General features: G+C 52.1%; 1 protein-coding gene, 2 long non-coding RNA genes and 1 other non-coding gene across 4 annotated transcripts; 2 read left to right on the top strand and 2 right to left on the bottom strand.

Moving 5' to 3' along the window:
* Positions 1–160: 160 nt before the first annotated feature.
* LOC114813851 lies at positions 161–12,589 on the top strand. The gene is made up of 5 exons (XR_005660290.1): positions 161–406; positions 2,641–2,869; positions 9,078–9,187; positions 11,188–11,341; positions 12,556–12,589. It is a non-coding gene; the product is annotated as an uncharacterized LOC114813851 (long non-coding RNA).
* On the bottom strand, positions 10,013–17,349 carry CLEC3B (C-type lectin domain family 3 member B). The gene is made up of 3 exons (XM_003430453.5): positions 17,117–17,349; positions 12,300–12,398; positions 10,013–10,638 (listed from the first exon to the last, which is right to left on the bottom strand). Exons 1-3 carry the CDS (start codon positions 17,220–17,222, stop codon positions 10,238–10,240), a joined length of 606 nt encoding a protein of 201 aa, XP_003430501.3. The 5' UTR covers positions 17,223–17,349; the 3' UTR covers positions 10,013–10,237.
* On the top strand, positions 12,617–20,025 carry LOC103170006. Its single transcript, XR_485912.2, has 3 exons — positions 12,617–12,659; positions 17,970–18,126; positions 19,358–20,025. It is a non-coding gene; the product is annotated as an uncharacterized LOC103170006 (long non-coding RNA).
* Positions 20,026–20,530: 505 nt separating this feature from the next.
* On the bottom strand, positions 20,531–20,637 carry LOC114813928. Its single transcript, XR_003761672.1, has one exon. It is a non-coding gene; the product is annotated as a U6 spliceosomal RNA (small nuclear RNA).
* Between the last annotated feature and the right edge of the window lie 4,354 nt (positions 20,638–24,991).

Here is a 24,991-nt window from a genome sequence, read left to right as displayed (position 1 = left end):
AAGGATTTGTTCCCCTTCGGCTCCCTCCCATCAGGCTGGGCTGGATGGACCATTGACCTGATTCAGGAATGGCTTTGTTGGAAAAGGATGCTGGGAGTGGATGGGCCTCACCGGGGTGTTCTGGTCTCCCCCTTTTAGCCGCTGTGCCCTCTTGGAAGCAAAGTTCTGAAGTCCTGAAAGCCCCAAGGCTCATTCCCCAAACCAGGAGTGAATCATGTTTTCACCTGTGATGGCATGATTTCCAAGGAAACCGAAAGGAACATTACTGAATGAGAACAAGGCGCCACCCCCTGCTGAACCTAGAGCACCAAATCAGCTCATTCGTTAGAAACCAGGGGTGCAAATGTCTTTTGGTGCCACTCACCTTTTAATGACACCTTTAGAAATCACAGGAGAAAGTGAGAGTGTAAGTATCCACGGTCTACCTTTCATACAGGTTTCTGGAGGGAGGGTGGAACTGCAGGAAGAGAGGAGGCTGTTTTAGATCTCAGGTTTCATAACCCCCCCTCCTCCTTGTTTAGAGCTCACCCCAGGCCACACCTCTCTGATTAAGCAGAATTTGGAAGTACTTTCATATCGGGACGTATCTGAAAAGGCTGCATTTCCTGGCATTTCTCCACAAACTTGAAAAAGTAACCCATAAGGCACACACTCTTAACCTCACCGTGTCTCGTGAGTCGGTTTAAAATGCTTAACTGAATTTAGTGGCTCTGTATAGGGCAGACGGCTAGGTAGATATACGAAGGTCACCCTTCAAGCTTCCCCAACTTCCCTTCTTTAAATGGTTGCCTATTATGAAAGTAGGGGTTGAATTTCCATCCCTCCCAAGCCTCCTGCCTCTCAACTCTTCACAGTGAGCAGGATCCACGGATCCTCCACCGTGGTTGTGGTGTGTCGTGGGGAGACTGCAGGGGGCCGCTAGGGGCCCGGAGTCCATGTGGTTTGAGGGCTTCAGCTCCGCTGGTGCCTCTCCTCTGGTGGGTGATGGGTCAGGAGGTAGGTTTACTTGGAAAAAGGGGCGTTCTTTTCCCCTTAGTTGACCATGCAGGCTCTTTTTGAGGTCCCGATATTTTTATGCTGTGGAACAGTTGAAACCTCCTCAGGCTACTGCTGCCCCGGGCTATCCTGGTTATTGCCCTGGAAACTGAGGAGCGGACTAATGGAAGGTTGGCCTACCGGATTAATGTTCTGAATGTGAGATGATCAGTTCCAGGATTCTGTCTTGCCAGGTCTGGTTTTCCATCGCTCACTTAATCAGTGATATTTATTGAGTGCATTCCATGTGCAGAGCACTGTACTAAGCCTTTGGGAGCAAGCACTTCAGTAGAGTTGGTGGACACGATCCCTGCCCAAAAGGAGCTTACAGTCTAGAGGAGTCTAATCACTCTGTGCTCATTTTGAGGCTCCGTCCCCTCCCGGGGTCACCCCGTTTTTAGAGATGAGGAGACTGGGTCAGTGAGCTGAGGCTAAATTATTCAAGAAGCCCAGGTCAAAAAGGGTGTCCAAAGTTGCCATCTGTCCCGGGGCACAGCCCATTGGACACTCCCCCGTCTCCCGGCTCCATCCGAGTGGAGCTGTCAAAAGGAGCAGAAAACAAACTTCTGATAATAGAAGGTGAAAAACCACAGGATGTTTTTAAAAGTCAGACAAGTGTTGATGGGTCACAAGCGTTCTATCTGAGATTGGGGGTTGGCTTATTTTAAAGTTACATTACACACTGCTTTTCAGATAAGAGGTGTTACCTTTTGAGTAAACGAAAACCTTTCCTTTGATTTTTCTCTCCAAGTGTGAAATTGATTTTTAAGATGCAATAATCAACCTGCTGCAAATACTTCTTAAACTATGAATGCTTTGTATGGTATTTAAGCACTTACTATGTGCCAGGCACTGTACTAAGCACTGGAGTAGATACAAGCTAAGCAGGTTGGACACAGTCCGTGTCCCATATGGGGCGCTCAGTCCTAATCCCATTTTCAGGTGAGACGGTTGCGGCAACGAGAAGTGAAGTGACTTACCCAAAGTCACACAACAGACAGGTGGCGGAGCAGGGATTAGAACCCAGATCCCCCTGTCTCCCGGGCCCATGGTCTAGCCACCAGGCCACGCTGCTTCTCAGAGTGACCGAGCGTGGTATTGCACCTGCTTTTTGCCTACCTGAGAGATCTTGATTTTTGGTAGTTTTTTAACTACTTCCTGTCGCAAATGCCCAGGATCCACTTTTACATGGTGCCCTTGAGGCAGCCCAGCAAGAGTGAGCTGGATTACAGGCTCCCAAGGTCCGTTTTCTCTTTCTGAGTTTGTTGCAGCCGAATCACTACCGAGTTCCCAGAAGGCACTCCATCGGTGGGGTTTGGATGTTGACGGGCAGAGGAGCGGGCAACGAGCCAACGGCAGCCCAGAGGCTTGGTTCTGGTCTTTGGCGAGGGGAGAGGAGGCCTGGAAAATTAAACCTCCCCCGGAAAGCAGGGCAGATGGTCAAAAACTACAAGCACCCGGGAAATCAATTATTGATTAAGCTAACAAGTCATTTTAGCACTTTCCTCTTGCTTGCCTGGGGTGCAAATGTTTGCTTACTTTATTTTTGGCTGTTCCGGGTTGCTCAGTTGCCAGGATGTCCCCAGTATTTCTATCTTCGTCAAGGCTTTGAGCGGAGATTCTGCGGCAGTTGGGGGACTTGAGTCCCAGAGAGGAGAACCCGAGAAATATGTGTGAAGTCACTCTTCCTACTCTGTGAGCCCAACGGAGGGGCTGGCCCTGGCCCCGAGAAGTGCCGAAGAAGGCCTGACGCCGCATTAGACTCCAACGTGCCCTGGCGAACCCATCCGGGTGCGTAGCCGATCCCGAGCGTGAGGGCACGTTCCTTGCCAAGGTGGGTAGAAAGGGGCATCGGAGGGAGGCGTTTTCTGAAGTCGTCGTCTTTCGGAAAGCACATCCCCCTGAGGAGCTCACGGTGCCTGACAGGCATAATTAGCTCACTCCCAGCACCCGGATCAAAGGTATTCTGGTACTTGGGTATCAGCCAGATATGGGCTCAGACAACCTGGCTCTCCCATCGCAATGGGAATGCCCGTCTGAAAATTGCTCCAGATCTTCCTTCTCCCAGTCTAATAATGTTTATCATTATTATATTTAAGTACTGCGTGTCTATCACTGCTCTGAGCATTGGGGTATATACAAGTTAATCAGGTCAGACAACGTCCCTGCTAATAATTCTGGTATTTGTTAAGCGCTTACTATGTGCCGAGCACTGTTCTAAGCGCTGGGGTAGACATAGGGGAATCGGGTTGTCCCACGTGAGGCTCACAGTTTTAATCCCCATTTTACAGATGAGGTAACTGAGGCCTAGAGAAGTTGACTTGCCCACAGTCACGCAGCTGACAAGTGGCAGAGGTGGGATTCGAACTCATGACCTCTGACTCCCAAGCCCGGACTCTTTCCACTGAGCCACGCTGCTTCCCCAATCCATATGGGGCTGGCATTTTAAGGAGGAGGGGCAACAGATATCCCCATTTTACCAAGGAGGAGACCGGCACAGAGGAGCGAAGCGACTTGCCCAAGGTCAAACGACAAGGCTTAGTCCGCCTACGGTTCTGCCGGAAGGCTTTAGTGGTCAGGCCGGTGACTAAAGGAGACACCGTCCTATTTCCCAACTCACCTTTTGGACCGAGGTGTTTAACCGGGGTTTCGTCCGTCCTGAAGTCCGCGTCATCACTAACGCCTTTGTCTCTGGGTGTCAGGTCCGGGGTAACTAGGGATCTTTTTTTTTCAGAAGGCAATTAGTGAACGAGCCAGAGGGTTAATGTTGGTATTTGTCGGTATTTGTTCAGCGCTTACTACGTGCAGAGCACTGTTCTGAGCGCTGGGGTACATACAGGATCATCAGGTCGTCCCACGGGAGGCTCACAGTCTTCATCCCCATTTTACAGATGAGGAAACTGAGGCCCAGAGAAGGGAAGGGACTTGCCCACAGTCCCACAGCTGACAAGTGGCAGAGCCGGGATTCGAACCCGTGACCTCTGACCCCCAAGCCCGGGCTCATTCCGCTGAGCCACGCTGCTTCTCGAGGTCTGAATTGAGAGGGGTGAATGCAGGGGGTGAAACTGGCCGGATTGCTTCAGCGTGGAGAGGGAAGGGGTGCCCAGGGCTGGCAAGATTGAAATGCCCAGGCCAAGGCTCAGGTTGGGGTCTTTTTTGGGGGGGTGGGGGGGGGCACCTCGTGTTGTGTGAGCCAAGAGTGCCCTCACGTGGTCCAAGTATGGAGTTGCCTTATAGGGACGACGTTCCCCCCTTCGGGCCTTTCATTCAATAGTATTTATTGAACGCTTACTATGTGCCGAGCACTGTGCCAAGCCCTTGGAACGGACGATTGGCCAACAGATAATAATGTTGGCATTTGTTAAGCGCTTACTATGTGCAGAGCACTGTTCTAAGCACGGGGGGAGATACAGGGTCATCAGCTTGTCCCACGTGGGGGCTCACGGTTAATCCCCATTTTACGGATGAGGGAACTGAGGCACAGAGAAGTGAAGTGACTTGCCCACGGTCACCCAGCTGACAAGTGGCAGAGCTGGGATTCGAACCCATGACTTCTGACTCCCAAGCTTGGGCTCTTTGCACTGAGCCACGCTGCTTCTCATGGAGACCATCCCTGCCCAGTGAGGGGCTCGCAGTCCAATCGGGGGAGACGGACGGCAGAGAGAAAGAGAACGAAACAAAAACCAGACAACGTTATGACCATAAGTAGGGTAATAAGTAATATATACAAATGAGCACAGTGATGAGGGGAGGGGAGGAGCAGAGGGTGGAGGGGGAGCAGAGGGAAAAGGGGAAAGCTCAGTTTGGAAAGGCCTCTTGGAGGAGGTGAGCTCTCAGTAGGGCTTTGAAAAGGGGAAGAGAGTTTGGCGGAGGTGAGGAGGGAGGGCATTCCTTGAAAGATCTAGTTTCTTCCACAGTCTTGTTTCTGGGAGACGGAAAGGGTGTTCCCCTCATTGACTCAGTCTTTCCCGGTGCCTCTGGGTGGAAGGCAAGGAGGACCCCAGGTCGGCCCCCCCGGAGATTCTACGGACACATCCAGCGATCGATCTCAGGATTCGATTACCTCGGAGATCATTTGGGACGTTTGGCTGGTGGCCTGGAAAGGAACGAGTAGGTGTTGGCTGCCAAACTCCACCTTTACCCTGCCCCGTAAACATCATTCGTCAATCATTCAATCCTATTTACTTGAGCCTTAACTGTGTGCAAACCACTGTACTAAACACTTGAGAGAGTACAATATCCTGGTACCCCTCCCTTGATTCTCAGCCCAGTGGCCTGGAATTACGGGCCTTCGTTAAGTCTAGCGGAGAGAGGTAAACTCGTCCCTGCCCCCGAGTTTACAGTGTAGAGGGGAGACAGATATTAATATCAATATAAATATATAATTAATATACATAGATACATTACAGTTACGTACCTAAGCGGGAAAGGGGGTGAATAAAGGGTGCAGATCTCTAGACTGTAAGCTCGTTGTGGGCAGGGAACGTCTGTTTTATAGTCATATTGTGCTCTACTAGGCGTTTAGTACAATCCTCTGCATAAAGTAAGTCCTCAACGAATGTGACCGATTGATTGAAATCCAAGTGCAACACAGAAGGCAGTGGGAGATGAGGAAATGAGGGCCTAGTCGGGGAAGACTATCCGCGATCCACAGATTGAGCTACTCGAACTGAACTCTCCAATGAAGAGAGTTGACGTCGAGATTCCTCCCTCCGGTGACCGTTAGTAGCTTCCGGGAGGCTATGTGACCTCCAACCCTCACCGTCTCATCCATCACACGCTCACTCAGGATTGCTCAAGTTTGGGGCTTTTCCCTATTAATCTTTTGATGTCTCCGCCCAGTCAGTCTGTCTGTGGTATTTATCGAGCGCTTACAGTGGGCAGACCACTGCTTGGGAGAGTACAGTCTAACAGTAAACAGATACATTCCCTGCCCACAATGAATAGTCCTGGAGAGAGCAATCCCTTAAAATGCTCACTTCAGCAGCTTTCCCTCCAAAGGGTAAAATGACTGGCATGGTTTTTGTACGTGTTGATGTGGGGAGGAAGCGAATGGGCCGAGAGGAAAGAGTGAGTGAGTCAACCCCGATGAACCGAAGAAGACGTTGCCCCAGCCCAGTCCGTGGGCACTGGGTCCTGTCAGCCACGTGCGGCTGGATGTGGGCTGCGGAGGAGCCATCCGCCAGGCTGCCCGCCCGCCCGAGGGGAGGCATCTAAGTGGCATCGGAGGAGCTGGGGAGCCTCCATGGATGCGGGCCTTAGTCCTCCCTCCTCCCCCCGACCCGATCCTGCCCTGACCCTCCTCTCCTACAGCTTCGTGAGGCCCGACTTCATGAGCCGGCCCCCGCCCCTTGACAGACCACCCGCGGCTCTCCCCGGGTTCGAAGCCTTTTGAAATCACAACTCCTCTAGGTGGCCTTCCCTGATTAATCTCTCTTCTCCCTCATTTATATTCCTCTCCAGCACTCTGCGCCCACCCATGCCCTTAGGTGCCTCTCACAGTCTTTCTGTACAGACCGTGCTTGCTGTTCAAGTACTAGCTCACATCCAAGTCACCTTTTCGTTTCTCCTCCTTTCTCTAATAGATTTTAGTGTCAGTCTTCCCAGATGGATTATAAACTCTTCTAGGGTAGAGATCAATTTAAGTAATTCTTACTGTGTTGCACTACGCCCTGCAGGCACTCAATGAATGCAATTAATTAATTGAGGTTAGGAAAGCTACACTGGTCAAATAAATGGAAACAGTTTACGGTTTAATGCTTCTTTCCAGATTGATTCTTCGTTCACTTTTAACGTGGCTCCTCTTCTTGCCCTCAACATGCTTATTCCCTGAGCATTTAGTTTGATGCCCTGCAGGCACTGTTCTCATTTGTCTCCTGCTTCTGTTTGCAGAGCTGCTGCTGCCGATTGTTGTTATTATGATGGTGAGTCACGTTAAGCGCTTACTGTGTGCCAAGCACTGTACTAAGTGCTGTGGTAGATACAAGATAATCTGGGGTTGGACACAGTTCCTGTCCCACGTGAGGCTCACAGTCTAGGAGCGGGCACAGGTATTTCATCCCCATTTTACAGGTGGGGTAACTGAGGCACAGAGAAGTTAATGATTCGCCCAAAGTCACACAGCAGGTATGTGGCAGAGCCAGGATTAGAACTCAGGTCCTCTGAATCCTAGTCCATCCTGCTTCTCCAAGGAGACCCAACTGAAATCCAAAATCTGTCTTAGTCGCTTTGTTTAGAGACTGCCCCGGGAACCTGAACACCTGGCTTTTCTTTCAGTTCTGCCATTACTTTGGAAGATGGTGCCAGTAACAATTGGTGTATAAAACTCAGAGAGTTATTTCCTCACAGAAGAATTAAGCCCTTCAGAACTAGGTGTCACGGAAAGAATCGTGACAACTTCTAGTATCACTGTGAGCCAGTCTGAGCAGAATCGCTGGCTCCTTGTTTTTGGGTTTTTTTTTTAAATGGTATTAAGTGCTTAAGTGCTTACTATATGTCAAACAGTCTTCTAAGTGCTGGGGTAGATACAGATTAATTAGGTTGGACTGAGTCTGTGTCCCGCGTGGGGGCTCACAGTCTAATTAGGAGGGAGAACTGAGCTCCGAAAAGTGACTTGCCCAAGGTCACACAGCAGACAAGTCGTGGAGCTGGGATTAGTACCTAGGTCCTGTGCTCTCTCCAGTAGGCCATGCTGCTTGTTTCCAGCCCAAGGCAGAATTTGGCAGAATTTGTTTGTCAGTGTCCTTGGGTTGAAACCCACACAGAGAGCAGCCGTTTCCTGTGCTGGGGGGTATTTGGTTTCTCGTGTGTCATGGAGGGATCCAATGGGGAGGGAGAGGGAGGGTGTCCATTCCTCGCAGATGGAATCCATCTGTCCTGGAGAGCTCTTGGTCGAAAAATGTTGGGAGAAGAATGTTGCAAGAGCTCCTGACTTAACAGAACCCCGGCACTGCCGGCAAACCCGGGAGAAATCCTGGCCGACCGGGGAAACGAACCATTTGTTCAAGGGAGCAGGCCGCTGCTGGGGCTGGATCGTTTCTCTGCCTGCTGGCCTCTCTCCGAGCTTTGCCCAGGCCAGCGTGGGAAGGGAGGAGATGCGAAGATCAGGTCCATTTCAGTGTCCCCAGCCATTTTCTTCAGTTCCGTGCTTTAGGGCTATGGTCCTGGGGAGAAGGGTGGTGGGGGACAGAGAAAAGGCAGAAAATAGCGGGGGCTGGCACGATCTCTGTTCTGCCCTATCTATTAAGGGGAAACTCGTGAGTTACCTGAACTTCTGGCCCTTTTCCCCTGTGATGTGTGTGGTCAGGATCCCAGGGCCAGTGACAGTGTTTATGGATAAAATCGACCCTTTGAGGCACTTGCTCTCAGGCACGGGGTGGACTCTTCAGCCCCTGGACCAGTGCTCGTCGTTTCTACATTTAAGAGCAGTCGAAGAGCGATCGATTGAGATTCGGGATGGGAGGCAAAGGAGTTTTCAACAATCAAAATAGGTTGCTCTCTTCTGTCGACAGGACCTGAGTGTAAGCTGTTCTTTGGGTTCTTCAGCTAAGGGTTTGGTGAGGTTCTCTGTGTTTGTGCAGACATGCACACCCTCACACACAGGCACATGCACGACAGAGCATTTCACGGTCCAACTGCCCCTTCACCTGGCTGGCTTCTTATTCAGGGACTTCAGGGTCCAGGTGTGCTGGTGGCCACCAGCCATGTCCTCGGTGGGCTCCTTAGGGCCTACGAGTAGGGCTGTGGTCGTGCCTTCGGCCGAGACTGTCTCCTCTGCCCGGGGTGACCCGAGCTCCATTTGGGTGACGGGGGCTGAGCTCCACCTGCCAGGGCCATGTGGGAGGGGTGGGAAACCTATTGGTGATGTCCAGAGTTCAAACTCTGCCGAGGGCTGAGGTGGGTGAAACTGGGGCTTCTGGGGAGGGAGTGGGTGTATTGCGTGACTTCTGGAAAAACCGAAATATGGGTGAGAAATGAGGAAATTTCAATAAAGGAGCCAGATATCTTCAACCTCTTCCCTTTCTGCTTCCTCTCCCCAGCAGATTCCATTCTTGGGTCTCAAAAGTTTGGAGGGGAAAGGCCTGGCGGCCCTGTTGGAGATGCCACCCTCGCTGGTTTCCATCGCCCACAGCCTGGAGCCTGTATCTGACAGGTGAGTCTTCTGCCGGTTCTGGGTGGGTTTGTGAGGGGCTGAGTAACCCTGTGGGAGGGGGTTGTGGTCTGACCCTGGCTCGGGAGAATAGCAAGGCTGTTGATGGGCAGGACTGATGGAGGTGATGAGCTGGTCAGCAGGGAGTCCTGATGGGCGGCCATTTGGGTGACTAGAGAGAAAGCGAGGGCAGGTAGGTAGTCCATCTCTACCCACTGGGATAGATCTCCAGGAAGGTGACCATTATTAGTCCCTCCCAACATCCTTTGGTGCTGTTGCTAGATGTAGAACATCTATTGGACCAGAAACTGATCTCAGCCAGGAAAGGGTTGGTGAATGGTGGTAAGGAAATCAGCAGGGAGCAGGTAAGGAGCCATAGAAAACCTACCTCCGATCGTAGCCGACTCACCAGATTGAAGCAGCTGGCTTCTGGGTACACCCTCATCTTCCCACCCCCTTCCACTTCGCCTTCCTCTCCCGCTGTCTCTCTTTCCCCATGTCCCTTCTCATCGCCTCCCTACCTTTTCCTGGACTGTTGCTGTGGTACCGTTTCCTTGGGAAGTTCAAATGATGCAGACCTCAGATAAAATTCTGTGTGTGTTCATCATTTTATGTCTCCTTTTCGTATCCTTCCCTAGAACACCCACTCCTTGAACATATCTCAAAACGCTTTGGTCCCCGCAAGCAAAATGTATCCCTCTTAAGTGAGACACATTAGGCTGTCTCTCCCCTCACACCAACACACACACACACACACACACACACACACTCTCTCTCTCTCTCACTCTCTTTTCCTGTCTAAACGTGGATCTCCCTGGGGCCGACCAGTTACTAAGCTGCATAGACTTTATTTGCAAATAGGAAATGAAGAGATGAGTGGTAGGAGAGACTGGAGAGCATCTTGGTGCTGGGCGGAGTAGCCGGCCTGGAGCTACAGCAGCTTTCCTACCCTGGGCACCGACCCCGCTCCCCGACCAGCCCCTACCTTCCCATCCCCCCCACACCCGGTCGTCATCTCTTCTGATGCCTCCACCCCCCCCCCCCCCCCAGGGCCTAGACGATCATGAACTGGCAGATGAAAGGCAGCTTATCTTTGCAGCGCTTGTCAAACCACTTGCCCACCGCCACCCCGGACATGGCGGCGCAATTCTCCACCTTCCCTCCGTCGGGCTGGGTGGTGATCTCCGTCTCCCAGTTCTTGTAGCCGATCTTGCCGCCTGCCATGTCCACCCAGCTGCCCTCGGCGGCCAGGTCGTTGATGCCGAGCCAGATCTCCCCCTCGTTGCCGACGGTCTTGCGCAGGTAGTCATAGAGACCGTCGTTCTCGTCGCCGGTCTGAGGGGTGCTCAGGGTGCCGCCCCGTGAGATGCAGTCCTCGCTGGCCTCGTGGTAGGTCTTGGCCTCGGGGAAGGCCAGGAAGCACTTCAGGTGAACCTTGGTGCCTTTCAGGCAGACTGTGGGAGAACGGTGAGAGGAGTGGACCGCTTTTCAGGTCACTTGGGATGCCCAAAGTCTCCAGAGACCTGAATGTTTGCCCTGAGGGGTGCCAGTGGCTTTGCCCGCTTTGGTTGGCCCCCGGTCAGCTGTTCTGCCCCTCCAATCCCTGGCACCGAGGTCTCTCGCCCCTTCTCCGGTCATACCCCTGACCCAAGCCAGGATCCTTAGTCTCCAGTCATACCCCTGACCCAAGCCAGGATCCTTAGTCCAACACTGGCCTCGGGTCCCGCCGTCATTTCCCCTCCCACGAAAAAGAACCCGTAAAAGGGAGCACGACCTTTTGGGCTGGCAGAGAGCCCTCGGCGCCCAGCAGAGGTTTGAGCAAGCTGAGAGGGGAAAGAACTGAGCTACGGGCCTTTGAAAATGAACGTGGTGGAAAAAAGCCACGCCAACAAAATCAGCTAAAACACATCCTCCTGCCATGAATTATGGGTTGAAGGTGTGGGTTTTCCTCCCTCTGGCTGCCCTGTAATTAGCCCGAGCCTAATCCTCGTTCGTTTGTTTAGACTCAGCCTCCGCCTCTCGACTGGAATTTGAACATCTTACTCGAAACTCGCAGTGGGTCCTTTCTGGGAACTGAATCCAAAAGAGCTGCAAGAGGAAGCTATCAACAAAGTTACGCTTTGAGAACTTGGGTGATTGGAACACACACATTTTAAGGTACAAAAGGATTAAGATATTGCTCATTGTCTAGATGGGCCCCGGTTAATGGGAATTTGTCATCTGGAATGGGTGGGTCTCTCTCTTTATCCCTCTCCCTCTTCCTAGCCGTGTTCTCAGAGAAGGAACCGTTCTCACCATCCACAGTGGCTCCTTGTTCACGTGAGCTGGCTGGCCCACAGCTCCGTGATCTAGGGATGATGGATTCACTTGGAGGACTGAAGGGAGCTGTCATGAACCCTCCTCCCTCCTTCCCACCCCTTGGGAAGATGTGGCAGTGGAGCCCCTGCCACAGAAACTGAGCAATGGTCAGTATCGCCGGGCTAAAAAGGAGAGATCTCCCTGGTCTGGGTGGGGTCAGTCTAGGCATCATCGAGGCCATTTCCTTCTCCTGGGTCCCCTCTGGGAGCACCAAACAACAGTGACAGTGGGGGTGACTTGGGGGTTAGAGAGTGGCACCTCCCCCTCCCCCCCCAGTCCCCTGAACACACAGCTCCTCTTCCTTCTGGCCACACCAAATGGCCCCGCTCATTGCAGGGCCAAGGTTTGGGACAGGGCGTGGGGTGGACGGTAACTTACTGTTCCTCCGCTTCCCCCTCGATGGGTGGTTCAGCGTGTCTGGATGCTCTTCCTGCAGCAAGGCGGGCACCTCCCCCGTCTCCCTCCCCAACCTGCCCGTGTCAGAGGCCGGGTACCATTTCCACAGTTTCTAATGAGGAAAACCATGCCTGGCCATCTGGGTGTAATGAGTTTAGCTCCCGGCTGAGGTACTTGCAGTCGTTGACTCTCCTTTCTGGGGCCGGTCAGTTCGCGACCCCACCGGTTAGGGGCCGTCGGGGCAGGGGGGATCGCAGGTGGGGGACCAGTTTGCTACCCGGTGGCTCTGGTAGCTGAGTGGAGGCGCTCCCACCGCCCACGAGGGACCCCGGGGGTGGGGGAGGCGGGTGTCTGCTCCTACCTGTCTGGAGAGCCTGCTGCTCCTTCAGCAAAGCCACCTCCTGGGCGAGGCTGTCAATCTGGCTTTTGAGCTCTTCGATCACTTTGGGGCTCACGGCATCTGACAGCAAACAGGGAGAGGATCATGACTGCGGTATTCGTTACGCGCTTACTCTGGGCCAGGCACGGTACTAAGCGCTGGGGTGGATACAAGCAAATTGGGTTGGACCCAGTCCCTGTCCCGCACGAGGCTCACCGTCTTCATCCCCATTTTACAGATGAAGTAACTGAGAACCAGAGAAGTGAAATGGCTTGCCCAAGGCCACTCAGCAGACAAGTGGCGGAGCGGGGATTAGAACCCGTGACCTCCTGAAACTCCCAGGTGTGTGCTCTATCCACTAAGAAATGCGGGAATCACTCGTCGGTTGGCAGAGTGAGGCTGACCTCGCCCTTTGCAAATAGGAAGAGACAGTCATTGGAAAAGCCTCCCTTCCGCTTTCTCTCCTTCATACTTTCCTCTCTTCCCGGCCTCCCTCTCTCCTGCCCCTTCATTTTGACCAGGAAATTTAATCAATCCGTTAAGGGTGGGCTAGGAGAAAGAGCACGGGCTTGGGAAACAGGAGACCTGGGTTCTAATCCCAACTCTTTTTGCCTGCTCTGTGACCGTAGTCAAAATTACTTAATTTCTGTGCCTTATTTTCCTCACCGTAAAATGATGATGATGGTATTTGTTAAGCGCTTACTATATGCCAAGCACTGTTCTAAGCCCTGGGGTAGATAGAAGGTAATCAGAGTGTCCCACGTGGAGCTCACAGTTTTAATCCCCGTTTTACAGATGAGGTAACTGAGACGCAGATCAATTAAGTGACGTGCCCAAAGTCACACAGTTGATAAATGGCGGAGCTGGGATTCAAACCCGTGACCTGTGACTCCCGAGCCCATGCTGCTCCTACAGATGGGGATTCGGTACCTGTTCTCCTTCTCCCTTAGACCCACGTGGGACAGGAGCGGTGTCTGACCTGAATCTAATCTCTACCCCAGCAGTTAGCACAGTGCTTAGCAGATATTGGAATATTTTCCTCGGCCAAAGCTTTAGCAGAGAAGTTATAGTCTAGTAATCATGGAAGTGCTTGCACTGTGCTAAGCACTGTGCTGAGTGCTGGAGCAGAGATTTAATAATAGTAATATAATAACAGTAATAATAATAATGGTACTTGTTAAGCACTTACTATTTGCCAAGTGCTGTTCTAAGTGCCGGGGTAGATGCAAGTTAATAAGGTTGGACACAGTCCCTGACCCACATGAAACTCACACTCTTAATCCCCATTTTACAAGTGAGGTAACCGAGGCCCAGAGAGGTTAAATGACTTGCCCAAGGTCACACAGCAGACACGTGGTGGAGCCGGGATTAGAACCCAGATCCTTCTGACAGTCAGGCCCGTGCTCTAGCCACTGAGCCAAGCTCAAGGTACAGGATAACCAAATCAGACTCAGCCCCTATCTCAATATGGAATCTCATTTCCATTTTAACGGTTGAGGAAACCGAGGTGTAAGGAGTTGGAATGACTGGCCCAAGGCCACACAGCAGGCCAGTGGCAGAACGGGGATTAGAACCTGCGTCTCCTGACCTGCGGCCCTTCGTTCTTTCCAGTGGGCCACCCTGCTTCCCAACGGAGTGTCACTGTCCCTCTCTATCCCCTTCCTCCGAACTCTGTAGAGGAAGCAGCCCCTGAGGGTTCCTAACATCACAGCCTCCCAGGAAGGTAAACTGAGGCAGGCGACAGGCGTCTCCCCACCTGCCAGCCAGTAGATTTTCTGGTGGCCGCCTCCCCCTATACTTCACTGCTTCCTTTGCTCCTCCCGAGGCGAGTTCTGTTCCAGGGCGTGTGTGGAATTGGGGCACGTGAAGGGTCTCGCTGACGTTTAACTGGGGAAGCCAAGGGTGCCCTGGGGTCGGTGCCCTCCTGGAGACACACTCTGGTCATCCCGTGGGCATCCAGACCAGGCCTGTGGGCTTTGGGATGGGCAGGAGGATGATGGGCTAGGTTCAGGCTGGCCTGTTTCCCCTCCCCTGGCTGAAGGAGACGGTGGAAGCTCTTGATAAGGACTTGCAGCTGAGCCCTTGAGCTGTTACTCGTATTTCGGATGTGGTTGAATTTGGCATTTCTCTGCTACGGGGTAGGCAGTTTGGTTTCTGGGCCAAGGGAGCCTCTCCCCTGGAGGAATTTCTCTGTTTCACTATCAATAGTCCAGTTCCTCTGGCCCCTAGTTTATTCGTACATGGGCCTCCACTTGGTGGGACTATAAGCAGAAGCAATGTGGCCTAGTGGGTAGAGCACGGACGTGAGGGTCAGAAGGACCTGGGTTCTGATCCCGGCTCTGTACGCGTCTGCGTGTGGGGCACGTCACTTTACTTCTCTGGGCCTCAGTGACCTCAAATGGGGATTAAGACCGTGAGCTGCATGATGGACACGTACCGTGTCCAGTCTAACTCGTCTATCCCAGTATGTAGCGCAATGCCTGGCACTTAACTAATACCATAAAAAAAAGCGAGTCCTCTTCCAGAGGGGGATACACAGGAAGGTCGGCAAGTGCCAGTTCAGCGCTTTGCACATAATAAGCGCTCAATAAATACAAATGAATGAATGAATGAATGAAGCAGGGGCTATGGATCTGTTACTGACTGCCCTCCAAATCACAGTTGTATTTACTGAGCATCTAATATGCGCTAAGTGCTTTGGTTCACACATCTACCACTTTTTGCACATAATAAGCGCTCAATAAATACAAATGAATGAATGAATGCATGAAGCAGGGGCTATGGATCTCAGTTACTGACTGCCCTCCAAATCACTGTTGTATTTACTGAGCATCTAATATGTGCTAAGTGCTTTGGTTCACACATATCTACCACTTTTTTTTTTTTTTAACTGAAGTCAAGCATAAGCACCGAGAGGAGGGAAGGGAAATAGTCATAGAGCTCGGAGGATTGTAGCCTGTTCAAGTGCCCTTGCAGGATGGGGGAAGAATCCCCCAAGCTGTGGGACCCAGTCATTGAGTTATCCAGTGTTATGGAGGGAACCCCAGCCTGACCCAAAGATAATGCTCTTACTACCCACACTCCTTTATATTTGACCAATTTCCCCCCACAGTTTATGTAACCTGAGGCATTTTTTTTTTCCTGCAAATCCTGCCCTCTCTCAATTCGAATTCCCTTCCTCCGGTCTTTGGCCCGTCCGAGAGCTGAATTCTGCCTTGGTAACGTCCCAGTTTATTTCCATGGCATCGGTTCATGTTGTCACAACATAGGGTTATGACCTTAGTAAGCCAGATGAACGAGTTTCACTGTGAGGGAAGGGACTCCGATCCCAAGCCAAGGCTCCAAAAAGACAGCAGAGGGAGCCGGAGCCATCCTAGGCCAACACCGAAATACCGCTCTGCCGCCTTCTGGGTTTTATCTTCTTTCAAATTCATCCCCGGACTTGCATTTCCCTTTTTTTTTTATGGTATTTGTTAAGCACTCACTCTACTAAGCACTGGGGTGGGTACAAATTCATCACTTTGGACCCAGTCCCTGTTCCACATGGGACTCTCAGTCTCAATCACCATTTTACAGATAACTGGGGCACAGAGAAGTTAAGTGACTCACCCAAGGTCACACAGCAGACAAGTGATGGAGCTGGGATTAGAACCCAGGCCCTTCTGACTCCCAGCCTCTATCCACTAGACCACGCTGCTTCTCACTCTGCTTCCTTTAGTTTTCGCCGCAGACGAAGCTCCTCTGATCTCCGGCAGGCCGTCCCAAACTATTTTGGCTGCACAGAAAGACCGGAACAAACTGAAAAGCAGCATGGCCTAGTGGGTAGAGCCCGGGCCTAGGAGTAGGAAGGACCCGGGTTCTAATCCAGTTCTGCCAACTGCTTGCTCTTTGACCTCGGACACGTTACCTTCTCTGTACCTCAGTTCCCCCATCTGTAAAATGGGGATTAGAGCCGTGAGCCCCATTTGGGACATGGACGTTGTCCAGACCGATTAGCTTGTATCTACCCCAGCACTTAGTACGGTTTCTGGCACATAGTGAGCACTTGACCGGTATCATACAAACGAACAAAAAGCCAACTGGTAACGTTTCCTCCTGGATCCTCATCACTTTAATGAAACCTACAACAGGAGCTGAGCATTAGAGTATAGAGCCTGCCCGCTCATACGCTGTGGGGTCCTTCAGAGCTCTGAGGGACTCCGTCCTAACCCACGAGCACTGATTCCCCCTCTTGCGAGCAAGAGGCACAGAGAAGTAAAAGGAGCAGTTAAAAAGGTGAGGGAGATCCAGCAGATGGACACGGTGCCCTTCAGGATGATGCAGATGCTTTGCTCGGGGGCAACCGGGACTTGTCAGAAGGGAGACAAATCAAACGAAAGAAAGGATCGATCTGTTTCGCACGAAAGAAAGGCCAACCTCAGACATCTGACCGTTAGAGATGGGGGTAAAAATTCACCACCGTCCACTCCGGTTCCATAAGACACAGTTCTGTTCCCTTGCACGTGCATCTGCACTCACAGCCTTCTGTAGGACGTGACATGATGTCAACTGGAAGCCTGTCGGACCCCCGGAACCCAGAGGGTTGGCGTGGGGTGGGAAGAGGTGATGCCACCCCTGGTCCGCCTCTGTTCTTCCAAGAGCCGTCGAGGTCGGGTGCTGCTAACAACCGGGGGCCTGGAAATTTTGACCCACCCCTGCCTGTGCACCGCCAGTCCCTCTGAGGTGCTTAGCTCCCCGACCGGACGGCCCCCCACCCTCCCCCAGACTCCACGCCGCCTTGTCGTGCGCGTGGCCCTCACCTTTCCTGGAGTTGGCCGCCTTTGAGGCTTTGGACGCTGACTGCTGGGCGGCGATCTGCACGAGGGAGAAGAGGCCCAGGAGCAGATAGCTTGCTCTGAAGCCCATGCTGCTGCAGGCGGCGGCGGCTGCTGCTGCTCTCGGGAAGCCTGGGAGCGGACTGGTAACGGGCTGCACGGGGCTGGACTTCTTAAGACAGCTGCAATCCCCAACTCCCCGTCCAAGGAACCCTTCCAGGCTGGCTGCTCGCGTGCCAGAAAAATGTGAGAGTTTAAGATGGGGAGAGAGGGAGAGAGAGCGAGATGGAGGACGAGCGGCCCCCGGTCCCACCAGCTCCCAAAATGCAACTCGCTCTGCCTCCTGCAAGAAACCCTTTTATTTAGGGCCCCGAGAAAGGAGAAATTAAAACGGTATGTCAGGGGCCAGAACCGGATTAGGCCTTGGATCCCTCCTCCTGGAAGATGGGCTGCTCGGTGGTTCTCGGAAGATCGGAGCCCCCGCTCAGTTATCCGAGCAAAACTCTCCTCTTTGCTCCACAATGTTACTTCCCCCCGGGCACTGAAAACTTAATCATAATGAAGCTGTTTCATAAGCGGGCTAAAATCGTGTTCCGCTGTTTAAGGACTCCGAGCCCAGTGGAATATTTCAGCTAGCTTCGTCTCCAAGCCGGCACGCTGACGTTTTAGCATCGTTCACTTGCGGGGCCTGGAAGTCAGAGCTGAGCTTTTTGGGTGGTTTGATGTTTCCCGTGGGGAGAGCTGCCTCTGGATTTTTGTTACCTGTGTGGGTAAAAAGTAGAAGATGGCCATATTTGGGGCTGACGGGGATTCCTCTGCTTTCTGTGTTCGTCCTCAGAGAAACCAGCTCTGCCCTCCACCTCCCCGAGGGGTGGGGGAGTTCTGTGGGCCAGTACCAAGAAAGAGCTAAGAAGATGGAAGAGAGGACAACTCTCCTATAGCTGTGCATGGGGCAAGGCCCGTGAAGCTTATACAGCCTCTTTCTCTCAATGCAGGTAAGTTTGGAGAGAGGAACTAAAACCGGGGGAACACACGTGGAGGATATGGGATGCCTATGTGGGCAACATGTGTGTACACCTGCCGATGTGTCCTCGCCGGATGTCTTTTGGGTTGTGTGTTTTCCACGAGCCCTACTCTCCTCTGCACGGTACTCCCTTCAGCCTCCAAATCAGAATGAAAGCAGAACTCGTTGACTCCACCGGGTGGGACCCAGAAGTCTAGCCAGATTCCTGGTGTGAATCCCTTTTTGGCTCACGGACGCCTCATTCTATTAACCCAGTGATTCCTAGGTCCCAACTGTTAGATCTCGGCCGAATGGGCTCCCAGAGGCACCGGGGCCCAGTGTCCTTACTGAAGAAATTTTTGGAAAAAAAAAAAAAATTCACCCTCCTTCGATGCCAAGAAATGAAATTTTACCCGGCCCTCTCACTGCTGTATTGGGTTTCCATGACAGAGGAGAAATAGCCATCGACACCCTCAGCCCCAGGGTAAATGCTCGATTTGCCTGCGGCATACAAGAAGAGTCTGGTCCGGAACCGAAGAGGACTTTGTTTTGAGTTCCCTAGGCTATCTTCTGGCAACCACCAATAGCGGTTCATGTGGACCCATCTCCCCTCCCTCCTACAAGCCCTGGGCACCCCCTGCCCTTCTTTCTGTGGATCTACTTCAGGTCCACAGAGGCACAAGGTGCCAGGGTCCTCTGACCTCCCCCAAGCCCAAAAGAACTCAGGGGACACAATGCCAAAACAAACCCTTGAGTGGCTCTCACCCGAGCACAGTGCACTATGGTGCCCTCAGCGTTTGTTTTTTGGTATTTATTAAGTGCTTCTTATGTGCCAAGCACTGTACTAAGCACTGGGGTAGACACAAGCTAGTCAGGTTGGACATAGACCACGTCCCACATGGGGCTCACAGTCTTAATCCCCATTTTACATATGAGATAACTGAGGCACAGAGAAGTTAAGTAAGTTGCCCAAGGTCACACAGCAGACAGTTGGCAGAGTTGGGATTAGAACCCAGGTCCTTCTGACTCCCAGGCCCAGGTTCTGTCCACTAGGCCCTCCTGTTTCTCACTCAGTATCATTGCTACTATCCTACACTTTGTCTTCTCTTTCCACTACTTAATCCGGGACACCTTGTCCCTGCTAAAGCCTTCATCTAAAGAGAAAAAGGGGTGTGCTCTACCAAGATAATCTGTTTTCAAATTATCCACAACTTCCTCTGTAGGGTACAAATTTGGAGCGAGACTGGTAGCAATTGACCGCTCTGGTAAGTGGACTGTGAGGACAGAAGAAGAAAAGACCACAGAAGCGAAATCCCTATTACCCAGAGAGGAAAGAAGGTTTTGGATTCCATTTCCCAAACAAGAAAAAGTGAGTGCATTTTGGGTCGTGCATATGACCCATTTTTTTTCCATCTCATTCTTGTGGGTACATGTATCGTACACGCTTGTCTGACATTTGAATGACATTTTAGAAAACTGATGAGGGCAGCATCATCACAGGGCTCCAACTGTGGATTTGGAGAGGGGAGACTGGTGGCCGAGGGCCAGTAGAGAGGTTGAGGCAGGAGTCAAGGTAGGAAGTGATGGATGCCTGGATCAGTGGGGTAACTGTAAGAAGGTTGGACAGTGAGTCAGAATCGAAACTGCTTTCACTTACTCAGGGTGCCCCGAGTCATGCCCCGTGTCCGTTCCAGGACAGTCGATCAGTAGGTGTTTCTTGAGCGTTTACTGAGGGCAGGCAAGAACTCTTATGAGCACCTGAGTTGGAGCCTGTCTTCCCAAGCCAGAGACAGAAGGAAGTTATTGACGAACAAGTGCGCCCACCACATATAACCTTTGTTTTATGGTATTTGTTAAGCGCTTAACTTTGTGTGGCAAGCACTATTCTAAGTCCTGGGGTAGATACGAGCTTATCGGCTTGGACCCGGTCCCTGTCTCACATGGGGCTCACAGTCTAAATAGGAGGGAGGAGGATTTATGTCGCTATTTGTTGCAGAATTGTACTTGCCAAGCGCTTAGTACAGTGCTCTGCACCCAGTAAGCGCTCAATAAATATGACTGAATGATTTAAATCCCCATTTTACAGTTCAGAAGACTTAGGCACAGAGAAGCTAAGTGGCCTGCCCACACTCCCACAGCAAGCAGTGTTGGTATTTGTTAAGCGCTTACTATGTGCCAAGCACTGTTCTAAGCGCTGGGGTAGACACGGGAATCAGGTTGTCCCACGTGGGGCTCACACTCTTAATCCCCATTTTACAGATGAGGTAACTGAGGCACAGAGAAGTTAAGTGACTTGCCCACAGTCACACAGTTGACAAGTGGCATAGCTGGGATTCGAACCCATGACCTCTGACTCCAAAGCCCGGGCTCTTTCCACTGAGCCATGCTGCTCCTCCAAAAATATGGAACGCTTCACGAATTTGCGTGTCATCCTTGCGCAGGGGCCATGCTAATCTTCTCTGTATCGTTCCAATTTTAGTATATGTGCTGCCGAAGCGAGCACGTGGACAGTGGTATAATTAGAACCCAGGTCCTCCAACTCTCAGGCCCATGCTCTTTCCACTAGGCCACGCTGCTTGTCGTACTGTTCTTCCTTCTCCCTACACTGTGGGACGGGGACTGTGTCCAACCTGATTATCTCAAACCTACCCCGATGCTTAGCACGCGTGCTTGGCACATAGTAAGCACGTAAAGGCCGCTACTGTTAGTAGTATTTTCCTGTGCTCATTTCCTCCCTGGTAAGGAATATTCATTCATTCAATAGTATTTATTGAGCGCTTACTATGTGCAGAGCACTGTACTAAGCGTTTGGGATGAATAAGTCGGCAACAGATAGAGACAGTCCCTGCCGTTTGACGGGCTTACGGTCTAATCGGGGGAGACGGACAGACAAGAACAATGGCAATAAACAGCGTCAAGGGGAAGAACATCTCGTAAAAACAATGGCAACTAAATAGAATCGAGGCGATGTACAATTCATTAACAAAATAAATAGGGTAACGAAAATATATACAGTTGAGCGGACGAGTACAGTGCTGTGGGGATGGGAAGGGAGAGTGGGAGGAGCAGAGGGAAAAGGGGAAAATGAGGCTTTAGCTGCGGAGAGGTAAAGGGGGGATGGCAGAGGGAGTAGAGGGGGAAGAGGAGCTCAGTCTGGGAACGCCTCTTGGAGGAGCAGCGTGGCTCAGTGGAAAGAGCATGGGCTTTGGAGTCAGGGCTCATGAGTTCGAATCCCAGCTCTGCCACTTGGCTGTGTGACTGTGGGCAAGTCACTTCACTTCTCTGTGCCTCAGTTCCCCATCTGTAAAATGGGGATTAAGACTGTGAGCCCCACGTGGGACAACCTGATTCCCCTATGTCTACCCCAGCGCTTAGAACAGTGCTCGGCACATAGTAAGCGCTTAACAAATACCAACATTATTTTATTATTATTTTAGGAGGTGATTTTTAAGTAGGGTTTTGAAGAGGGAAAGAGAATCAGTTTGGCGGAGGTGAGGAGGGAGGGCGTTCCGGGACCGCGGGAGGACGTGACCCGGGGGTCGACGGCGGGATAGGCGAGACCGAGGGGCGGTGAGGAGGTGGGCGGCAGAGGAGCGGAGCATGTGGGGTGGGCGGTAGAAAGAGAGAAGGGAGGAGAGGTAGGAAGGGGCAAGGTGATGGAGAGCCTCGAAGCCTAGAGTGAGGAGTTTTTGTTTGGAGCGGAGGTCGATAGGCAACCACTGGAGTTGTTTAAGAAGGGGAGTGACATGCCCAGATCGTTTCTGTGGGAAGATGAGCCGGGCAGCGGAGTGAAGAATAGACAGGAGCGGGGCGAGAGAGGAGGAAGGGAGGTCAGAGAGAAGGCCGACACAGTAGTCTAGCCGGGATATAACGAGAGCCCGTAATAGTAAGGTAGCCGTTTGGGTGGAGAGGAGAGGGCGGATCTTGGCGATATTGTAGAGGTGAAACCGGCAGGTCTTGGTAACGGATAGGACGTGTGGGGTGAACGAGAGGGACGAGTCAAGGATGACACCGAGATTGCGGGCCCGAGAGACGGGAAGGATGGTCGTGCCATCCACGGTGATAGAGAAGTCTGGGAGAGGACCGGGTTTGGGAGGAAAGATGAGGAGCTCAGTCTTGCTCATGTTGAGTTTTAGGTGGCGGGCCGACATCCAGGTGGAGACGTCCCGGAGGCGGGAGGAGATGCGAGCCTGAAGGGAGGGGGAGAGGACAGGGGCGGAGATGTAGATCTGCGTGTCATCTGCGTAGAGATGGTAGTCAAAGCCGTGAGAGCGGATGAGTTCACCGAGGGAGTGAGTGTAAATGGAGAACAGAAGAGGGCCGAGAACTGACCCTTGAGGAACTCCAACAGTTAAAGGATGGGAGGGGGAGGAGGCTCCAGCGAAGGAGACCGAGAATGATCGGCCAGAGAGGTAAGAGGAGAACCAGGAGAGGACAGAGTCCGTGAAGCCAAGGTGAGATAAGGTATGGAGGAGGAGGGGATGGTCGACAGTGTCAAAGGCAGCAGAGAGGTCAAGGAGGATCAGAATGGAGTAGGCGTCACCAGAAGAGCACTTTCAGCTGGTAGGGACAGGTTGGAGCATTGCTGAAGTCCACAATGCCTCAGTGGCGGCTGGTGGAGCCCAGGCTGAGACTGACTGAGCCTAGTTCAGAGTTCATGCCAAAGCTTTTGAGAGGGAAAGAGAAAGGAAATAAAGTTGGAGTACCTCATGGTACTCTAGATTTGAATTTTTTAAAAAAGAAAAGTGCTCTATGGGTACTAGCAATTGGGTGAGGTGGCTAAGGAAAAAAAGGTGAAAAAACTCCCCCAAGATCTTGCGTTTCCTCAAGAGGATGCATTGAAAATAGCAAATGGAACAACAGAGGCTAACGAGGAGAAGAAAGTCGCTGAGTCTTAATAGGAAACACTTGGAAAAGCTGGGCTATTGGCAAGAGTTGGGAAAAAAAAGGATAAGGCTAAAGCAGTGGGAAGAAAACACTCATTGGAGCCAAGATGAGAAATCGGTCCTGAGACGTGATAGGGCGGGTGAAGCAGAGGAAATGGAGAGTTGTCTTCTCGGCTGCTGCCAGGCCAAAGGCAGAGTTCAAAGAGAAGAGCTGAAGCGATCGCACTGAGATAGGGCCTGCTGAAAGCCAGACGTCTTTTTTCGGACTGCGAAAGCATTCCGACGGCAGGTGGAAGTTCCATGAAGCCGCGTGGGATGCAGCTAAAGAGCACGGGCCTAGGAGTCGGAGGACCCGGGTTCTAATTTGGCTCTGCCACTTGCTTGTTGTGGGATCTTGGGCAAGTCACTTAACTTCTCTGTGCTTCAGTTTCCTCACTGTGAAATGGGGATTCGTTATCTGGTCTCCCTCCTCCTTAGACTGTGAGGACAAGCCTAATTAACTTGTATCTACCTCAGCTCTGGCACGGAGGAAGCACTTACAAATGCCATAACAACAAAAAAATAAAAGCAACACCCCTTTTCAGGAAGGCCCTGAGCCCTCTGGGGTTGTGTGCCTCGGGAGGAAAGATGGGAGGCCAGACGCTAGCGCGCTGACGACAACGCGGGTCAGTAAGGAGGGAGTGAGGGAGGCTGATGACACCGTCAGTCCTCTAGACTGTAAACTCGTCCTGAGCAGGGAATGTGTCTATTATAGTGTGCTCTCCCAGGCGCTCAGTAGAGTGCTCTGCACACAGAAGCAAATTGAACTGAAGTCTTGGGCAGTGGTTGTGCTTTCAGAGCTGTGGAGGATACTTCCCCAGGAGAGCCGGGCTGCCCCGTGGGCTCAAGGGGGAAGAGGCTCGTTGGGTAGGGCTCGCTCCCCTGTTGGCAGAGGCTCGGCCCTACCGGTAGCTAAGTCTACCCGGGTCTGTTCCCCTAGACTGTCAGCTCCTTGTGGACAGGGAATGTGGCGCCTACCAACTCTGTTATAGTGTCAGTACTTAGTCCGGTCCTCGGCCCACACGGTAAGTGCTCAATAAATGCCACTGATTAATTGATCCCTCTTGTGCTCTCGAGACCTTTATGATTCTCTCCAGTTTCTCCCTATCTGTCTCTCGTGCCTGCATCTCTCAATCTCTTTCCACCTGGCATCCCTGTCTCTCCATGTTTCTCAGCTTCATATCTCTCCATGTCTCTCTATGCCTCTGCGCGTCTCAACCTCAGTCTTTCCATCTACAGATCTCTGTCTCTGTCATCTCCATCATCTCCCTCTGTCTTCTCTGTGCCCTGCTGTTTCTGCATCTGTCTTTCATCTCCATCTCTTTCTCATCTCAGCATCTCTCCGGGTCTCTCTGCCTCTCACCTCCATGTCTATCAGTCTCTCATCTCTGTGTCTCTCCATGTCCCTCTGTCTCCGTATGCCTGTCTCTCAACTGCATGTTTCTTGTCTCCATCTCTCCATCTTTGTCTGGTGTCTGTCTCTCGCCATGTTAATACAGTCACTCATCCTGTCCTGCTCGGGTTACTGCATCAGCCTCCTTACTGACCACCCAACGTCCCGTCTCTCTCCACTCCATTCCATACGTCGCTCTTTGTAGAACTACAAAAACGTTCAGTACGTGTCACCCCCCCACCCCCCGGGTGACACCGGTTGCCCATCCACCTCCGCATCAAAGACTCCTCACCCTTGGCTTTAAAGCCCTCCATCACCTTGCCCGCTCCTCCCTCACCTCGCTTCTCTCCTTCTGCAACTCAGTCCGCACATTTCACTCCTCTAATGCTAACCTTCTCACTGTGCCTAGAACTCACCTGTCTCGCCGCCGACCCCTGGCCCACATCCTCCCTCCCTCCTCAAATCCGCCAGACAACCACTCTCCCCCGCTTCAAAGCCTTACTGAAGGCCCATCTCCTCCAAGAGGCCTTCCCAGACTA

Source organism: Ornithorhynchus anatinus, chromosome 8, assembly GCF_004115215.2.
Source record: "Ornithorhynchus anatinus isolate Pmale09 chromosome 8, mOrnAna1.pri.v4, whole genome shotgun sequence".
NCBI classification, from domain to species: Eukaryota; Metazoa; Chordata; class Mammalia; order Monotremata; family Ornithorhynchidae; genus Ornithorhynchus; species Ornithorhynchus anatinus.
The sequence above is the reverse complement of the archived record's forward strand: the minus strand, read 5'-3'. Positions and strand labels throughout refer to the sequence as shown.

Excerpts from the sequence above, each read along its gene's own strand:
- CLEC3B (XM_003430453.5), bottom strand. The coding sequence starts at position 17,222 with ATGGGCTTCAGAGCAAGCTATCTGCTCCTGGGCCTCTTCTCCCTCGTG. Across the intron at positions 12,399-17,116 it reads GGCGGCCAACTCCAGGAAAG|ATGCCGTGAGCCCCAAAGTG; the intron begins GTGAGGGCCACG and ends GTTTGCTGTCAG. Across the intron at positions 10,639-12,299 it reads GCAGCAGGCTCTCCAGACAG|TCTGCCTGAAAGGCACCAAG; the intron begins GTAGGAGCAGAC and ends GTTCTCCCACAG.